This window comes from Nelumbo nucifera, chromosome 2 (assembly GCF_055504915.1).
Source record: "Nelumbo nucifera cultivar China Antique chromosome 2, China Antique-T2T, whole genome shotgun sequence".
Classification (NCBI taxonomy): Eukaryota; Viridiplantae; Streptophyta; class Magnoliopsida; order Proteales; family Nelumbonaceae; genus Nelumbo; species Nelumbo nucifera.
This window is the reverse complement of record NC_142650.1, coordinates 1578224-1585998: the sequence shown is the minus strand read 5'-3', so window position 1 is coordinate 1585998 and position 7775 is coordinate 1578224. Positions and strand designations below refer to the sequence as shown.

General features: G+C 41.2%; 1 protein-coding gene across 1 annotated transcript; it reads right to left on the bottom strand.

Moving 5' to 3' along the window:
- Positions 1-2418: 2418 nt before the first annotated feature.
- LOC104594482 (putative LRR receptor-like serine/threonine-protein kinase IRK) lies at positions 2419-7390 on the bottom strand. Its single transcript, XM_010254771.3, has 2 exons — positions 5041-7390; positions 2419-4285 (listed from the first exon to the last, which is right to left on the bottom strand). Exons 1-2 carry the CDS (start codon positions 6498-6500, stop codon positions 2833-2835), a joined length of 2913 nt encoding a protein of 970 aa, XP_010253073.1. The 5' UTR covers positions 6501-7390; the 3' UTR covers positions 2419-2832.
- Between the last annotated feature and the right edge of the window lie 385 nt (positions 7391-7775).

Below are 7775 nucleotides of genomic sequence, written 5' to 3'. Positions count from 1 at the left end.
AATAATAATAATAATAATAATAATAATAATAATAATAATAATAATAATAATAATAATAATAATAATAATAATAATAATAATAATGATAATTCGTGGGTGTCTAACAAGAACTGTAAATGTAAGGTAAGGTACCCAGGAGTGTCCGTCCAATCATCAATCAGCTGGATGTAGATGGTCAGATCCATTCAAGTATCCAATTTGATATTTTGTTGCACGTACAGTACAGCTCCTCCCGTCTAATTCTAATCTGCACTGTTTGATGGATGGGAAAAGTAATATACTAATATTGTCCGCATGTGATGGATGGATTCACAGACACTTGAATCTATTTTCAGAAATCAGAATCCTTTCAATCTTACAAATTGTAGAGGTAATCACTGAGATCTCATCAACCTGTTTGCTGTTTGCACATGCCGCCTCCAAATAAAACAAGCATAAATAATATATAAATTCAAGTCGTATTGTCTCCGCTCACAATCGGAAAATCCAGCATCATATGTTCTCTCTCTCTCAAGTCTCAACCACTACGTGCTCAGTGAAAGTTGTATAAAGATATCATTTTGTCCCTCTATGAAGTAATCAAGTACAAAGTTCACTATTTCCTCACATCTCAAGAATTTTCTCTTTTTCTTTTCTATCCTTTCAAATTCGTTTTGTTTTCCTCACAGGAAGCACGCCTTGCCCCATCAACGAAGACAAATTTTTCGATATTCTCTTAATCTTTCCCCAAGGCCCCAGCCCGCGCACGCGCAACTTCTTCCAACTAAGGGTTCAGATTCAGTTTAGGGAAACAGTGATGATGAATTTATTTATTTAGCGAATTGAGAAGCTAAAGATAGAAAACCCAGAAGTCATTTGGTGTAAAAAGAAAAAGAAAAAAAAACAATTTTGAAGAGTTGCTTTTGATGAAACACTTCGGCTTAATTTTGTTACCATTTTTTTTTTTTTTTGGGGGGGGGGGGCGAGTCCAGCGTCCCGGTCACCACATAATGAAGAGGGCCTACCTACATCACTACATGCTACATTCCACCCAAGTAAAAAAGAAAGTTAAGTTGTTGAGGGCCCCCCATGTGCAAGTTAATGAGAAGCCCATGGAAAAGCTTCTCTAAGGCGGCCCCACAACACAGTTTTAATTTAATCAAAAGTTTCATTTCAAGCTCATGCCTCAACTGATAGGCACTTTGGCAGGGGCAGGCTGTGCCTGTGAAAGTGTGAAGCAATAAGTTCTGAAATTAAAATAACCCATCAACACACCTTTGCTACAAGGCCTTTTTCTTCGAAATTAGAAAAGAAAAAAAAAAAAAAAAGAACTAAATTGGCTGTGAAGAAGCTTGAACAGCATCCGTATTGAATATTATGAATAATAAAAAAAAGGGACGAAATTATCTAAAATTATAAGTAATGAACGTCAAGCTCTTCAATTTCTTTAAAAAAGGCGTCAACTGAGGAAATGGGAATCAAATTTATCAAAAGATAAAAGTAAAAATAAATGAAGAAATGAAGAAAGAAAACAAAAAATAAAAAGAAGAGTGCTTCTTTTCCGACAGTACGAAAGCACGCAATAGCTTTTCTTTATAGTGGAAGTGGTTCTTTTTTTCTTTCTTTATATTACTTTTTACCGGGCTTTTGCCTTTCAGTTATTCGGTTCCAAACTTTAACCTGCCTCACCCACCCATCACCCATCATGTATTTGCTGCTTTTACCTTTTAATACCAAATAACACACTAACAATATGAATAAGCTGTGGATGTTTGTGAACACAAGTGAAAATTGGGCATCTCACACTCACCAGCTCTCCAATTTTCCATTTGTTCCATTCTTCTGGTGTTATTAATTACAATTTGGAAAACTAGGTCTAGGCAGCTAGCCGAGAATGGAATTCATCCTCGCACTCGCAAAATTGATCCTCACGAGTCACGACACTTGCAACCGCATTGGGAACATTTTTCCATGAATGAAAGACATACAAATTGCACCCCATAATTACTGAATACTGATGATCGAGAGCGTAATGACATCTTTCTACGCCTGGTGGTTGGCCCCAGCCAACCAGGCAATCCTGAAACATTTTAGTACAACCCAACCCAGAAACATGCAACACAGTCGGCCGATCGAGTCGAGAAAGCCCAACAACCAGCCAATGGGAATTTGTTTTTATCCAAAGCTTAACGCTCGCAGGCCGCAGCCACAAGATGAAAGAGTCAAAGACGATGCCGATGCGTCTTCAGTCTTCACAATAACGCCTTTAAGCAGGAAGACGCACACGGACCCCATCATTCCTTTTTTTTTTTTTTTTGGGTTCCACCGGATTCCAGATTTCACCAACAATAGTACATCGTAAGATAGGGCTTCTGTTTGCTTCACAACACAACCATTGTACGTACCAAGAAGAACGTATATCCACCCATCACACGAATATCACGGCAAACTAAATAAATAAATAAAAGAACCAACCAACAATAACATCAGAAACTCATCCACACCGCAAAGTAATTGGTTCAGGTTCGAAAGGGGTCCCAAATTGAAACCCGGTGAAAAGGAATCCGGCAACACTATAATGATAACAATAATAAAAAAAAAAAAAAAAAAAAAAACAAAGGAAAAAACCCTACAAAGAGAACCCGTGCCGTCATAAGCTAGACAAACAAAACAAACGAGTAGGAAATTTCCAAAAAAAAAACAAAAATTACAACAATCAATTTTTCTTCTTCCTCTTTCTGTGTAATTAGACTGATAAACTAACCGGATTCCTCTTCGCCGGAATACCCATTATCTATCCCTTCTATGTCCTCCCTTTCTAGTAGTAGTAAATTTAATAAAAAAAAGTCCAATTCATACCAACTCCTCTTGGCCTTCGGATGGGCATCTGATCAATTCCAATATATTAACCACTTCTGCCATGTTCGGCCTATTCGATGGCACCTGTGAAGTACAGATCAACCCTAGCTTCATCACCGGAATTGCTTCCTCCGCTGGGAAGTTTCCACTGAGCCTCCCGTCCACGCACTGCTCCACCCTACCTTCTTCTAATGCCCCTCTCACCATGTCACACAGCACCACCACGTCATCCTCCATATATTCCACAGGCCGTTTCCCTGTCACCACCTCTAACACCAAAACCCCAAACCCATATACGTCACATTTCTCAGTTATCTTCACTGTCCGGCATGCAAACTCAGGTGCCATATACCCAAGTGCACTCTGTATCTTGCTACTTAAAACGTAGCGATCAAGCATCGGTAGCAGCCTCGCCAACCCAAAATCTCCAACCTTTGGCTCGCCATTGCTGTCAATCAGTACGTTACTCGACTTCAGATTGTAGTGGATTACGTTCAGTTGGTGCAAGTGAGCCAGGCTTCTTGCCGTCCCTAGAATTATGTTGAACCTCTCATGCCATGAGAGCCAGTTTCCACCAGCTCCCTCGTGCAAGTGTTTATACAAACTCCCACCAGAAACAAACTCAGAAATGAGGAGTTGCAGTGATGGAGTCCAGTAATATCCTTCCAGTGCCACAAGATTAGGATGTCGTATCTTACCCAGCTTCTTTACTTCTCTCTCAAAATCTTCTTGGGACTTAACAAGGCTTGACACAGTAAGCTTCTTGATGGCAACTGGACGGCCATCTCTGAGTACCGTTCGGTATACAGCTCCAAAACCACCACGGCCAAGTTCACAATCCTTGTTGAGAAGGGCATGGGCCCCGGCGCTGAAATCAGGATCACCAGAAAACATGACAAGCTTGCCAGAATTTGCATCAGTAATGGGAGATTGGCTGAATTCATCTCCACCCGATAGTGTAAGGGCTGCAGCTGAGCGAGAAGTAGATGACCGTACCCGGAGGTTGAGGACAGTCACAGCAATCACACCAAGGGCAATCACGATGGCAGCACCAATTGCAATTAGGGCAGAGATGCTGAGGATGATCTTCTTGTGGCGGAGATTAGGAGAGAATGAACCCATGCCAGAGGAATCAGAAGATGAGTTAGGGTTAAGGACAATTGGTTTGGGAAGGACAGCAGGGCATGAGCGGTTGACAGCAGAACCACAGAGGGATGGATTACCAGAAACAGAGGAGGGGGAAATAGTGTTAAAGAAGCCACCGGCAGGTAACTCTCCTTGGAGATTGTTGTGGGAAATATTGAAAGACAAAAGGTGGGGGAGATTGGCCAGCTGCTTGGGTAGGCTTCCGGACAGATTATTCATGGATAAATCTACAGTTTGGAGATTGGTGAGGTTTGCTAAGGTTGCAGGTATTGAACCTGAGATGTTGTTCTGCGACAGGATCCTATGCAAATAAAAGAAAAAGCAAAATCAATTAGAAAAACAGAAATAAATAATCATAACAAGTTTAAAATCTTGAGATATAACATCAACCCAATTCAGATTTACTCCATGATTGCCTGTCATTAGTATTACAATTTTAGAATTTAAACATTTGAACAATGATTTTTTTAACGAACACACCAAGAACAATTGCAAAAACCAATGTGAAAAAAAAAACTGAGAATTTTCATTTTATTGTTTTTTTTTACTTTCAGTTTCCAGTAAAAAAAATAAGAATCTTGATACTGTTAAACAAGCTAGAAGATGACAAATACACTTGCAAGTTGCAATCAGGACTTGTTCAGTGGAGGGCAAAATTCTGACTTCCAAAGACAGTTTGCCTATCAGATTGCAATAGTATAGCCGTAGGCATGCTGCCTGATGAACAAATCATCACATAAGTGGAGGCGAAGATAACCTTGATGTTATCAAGTATCCTTCAAAAATTGACATGGGGTTTGGTTCCTCCACAGTTGAGATAGGCCATCTTTCAGCTCTTGCCGCTAGTAGTTTGTCTATGGCGTGGTTAGTCAAGTGGAGGGATTGTCCTAGTGTAATCTACCCTTTGATTGATTACTAAAAATTCCCAGTAGCCGGAAAAAACATTGAGAAACTATTAAAATACTTCCGACAGAATGAGTTAAAAAAACTTTCAAATTTCATGGTGATGATATACTTCAAAGCAGAAATGAGACAGCAAGAGGACACGGAACTTACAGATATGTTAGGGACAAGCACTTCTCAATCTGTAAAGGAATTTTGCCAGCTAGGAAGTTCTTTTCCAACCTCAGTTCCTTCAAAGAAACAGCATCCCAAATTTCAGATGGGATGCTACCATTCAGTCGGTTCTCACTCAAATCAAGAATAGTTACAGCCTTCAAATCACCTATACTTGCAGGGATTAAACCAATGAGAGAGTTCCTGGATACATTCAAGATCTGCAAGTTGCTAAAAGTCCCAATGTTCCTGGGAATTTCACCAGAAAATGCATTATCTGACAAATCTAAGACCTGTAGAATACTGTATGATGGCTCCACTGATAGGGGGAATGGATTTTTTATCACTCCACTTAGTCTGTTTTCTGAAAGAAAAACCTTCTGCAAGCCCAATCCATAAATCCATGCTGGTAAGTTACCCGTCAATGAATTTCGACTAAAATCCATGATCAAAAGGTTTTTACAGTTGCACAAGGAATCAGGCACAACTCCAGTAAACCCATTACTAGACAGGTTTAACAGCTTCAGTGATTGAAGGTTCCCCAATGAATCTGGGATGCCACCAGAAAATATATTCCTTGACAGATCTAGAGTCTCAAGGCCTCTCATTTCTCCAATCATCGCCGGAAGTTCTCCACTAAATAGATTGCCATGCAAACTCAGAGAACTACACATGGTAAGTTTCCTCATTGAATCTGGAAGACTCCCAGATAGAGAATTCTCGCTAAAATCAATCAACTTCAAGAGTGAACACCCTCCAATATCATCGGGCAATTGCCCAGAAAACCGGTTCTTCTGTAAATTGATCGATCTCAAATTATACAAGCCTGCCATACCTTTGGGAATCACGCCCTCTAGTAGATTATCTGAAAGATCAAGTGATCGAAGGCCATTCAAGGACCAGATTCCGGACGGCAACGGGCCGGATAGCTGATTGGAGGAGAAGTTAAGAGTGGCGAGGGTTGAACACGAGCCCAAATTCTGTGGGATCTGTCCTGACAAGTTGTTCCTCGCAAAGGACATTTCTCTTAAAGAACCACATTGCCGGAAAAAATCATCTGGTATTGGTCCTGACAGTCTGTTATCACTAAGATCAATGACCCGCAGGCCCTCAAGTCGTGCAAGATTTGGGTTTATGGTCCCGGTGAAATTGTTGTTTGAGAGGGATAGTTTGCGAAGGAATTTCAGTTGGAGAACTCCTCGGCCAATACGCCCAGATAGAGAGAATCCCTCAAGAACAAGCTCAGAGACCCGGTTGGTTTTGGGGTCGCATTTTACTCCTACCCAATTGCAGGGACTGTCATCGTCTTCATTCCAAGATATCAGTTTCGAGTCCGGATCTTGGAGATCAGCCTTGAAGACAATTAACCCAAGAACGTCGTCATTAAGAGTTGTTTCCAAAGATCTCACAAAAAATGGGACTAAGACAAGAAAGGCAAAAATCCCAAGTAGCCTTCCCATTTCAACAGCTATCTGGGTTGATGTTACGCAGTCATTGCAGGAAGCTCCTCACGACTTCAAGAACGAGTTTCAAAGATAAAGTGAACAGAAATGAGAAACTTCATATGATATAATCAGAACCACGGAGAAACCTCTCTAAAAAAATACGATTTTGTCACAGTTGGGGCTGGAAAACACTGATTGGCGAACTAAACCTTGAGCAAATAGTACTTCTAGAGAGAGAAAGAGAGATGTTGAAAATGAACAATTGCGGTCCGGTACCAAAGGGAGTAAGTCAATGGCACTGTCGCACTAACATTGTTTGTTTACCAACTCTTAGAAGCTGAGCCTGAGAGGTAAAAGTTGGTGAGATTACCTACAGAGCCGAAAAAGCAAATAAAGACCTCCAACAAAACTCGAAATGACCGATTCAACAAGGAAAAACCACGTTAGCAGGTGATTTCCAAGCTACTGTCGGAAAGGAATAACCAAAACAAGAAGGCTCTACAAAGCAAACCAAGAATGACTGGAATCTTCAGTAAAGAAACCCTAGAATAACTCCACATGCCAAAACGCCCATATATCAAGCTTCGAACAGAAGACTAGCTCGGGATCGACCCGCCCTTAACTTTAAGAGCTAAGATCTCAGAAGCGATGTAGTGAGAAACTAGTGATGAAACAACTCCGGGCGATTGACCTTCACTTCGTCGGAAATGCGGCCGGGACCTGAAGATGAAGAAAGAAAATGGAATGGTCTCTTGAGCCAGCACGGAAAGCTTACAGGTTTTAGAGGTATTTTAAGCCAGAAAGCTCGGAGAACGTGAAGGCCTGAGGGTAAGAGCTGAATCGGCGGGAGACATAAATATAGCCAACTTGAGTTGCCATTAAAGAGCTCTCTGCCTGTCTGATGAGACTGAAAAGAGAATAGCTTAAGCTTCTTATTAACAGCGAAAATCAGGTAGATGGGCCTTCTTTTATTTCAGTACACGTGGCAGAAAAGCTTGGGTCAAACTCAATCCTATGTGGGGGAGGGGGAGAGGGGACAGACGGCGTTTTGTTTTGGTCGCCAAGCCAACTGCTTTATGACATTGCCGTCACGTTCGAAGTTCGGCGCGCTTTGCCGGAGAATGTTATCCATCTAGCGAAGACGTGAAATGGGTTAACGCCTGAGTCCTGATGGATGTTAGGCTGGGGCCTGGGGCCTCCCTTTCTATGAATTTACAAATATTTCCCTACCAAATATAGGCTGTACTGTAGCCAGCATCGCATTGGAGCTTACAAACCACGTTTGTTTGC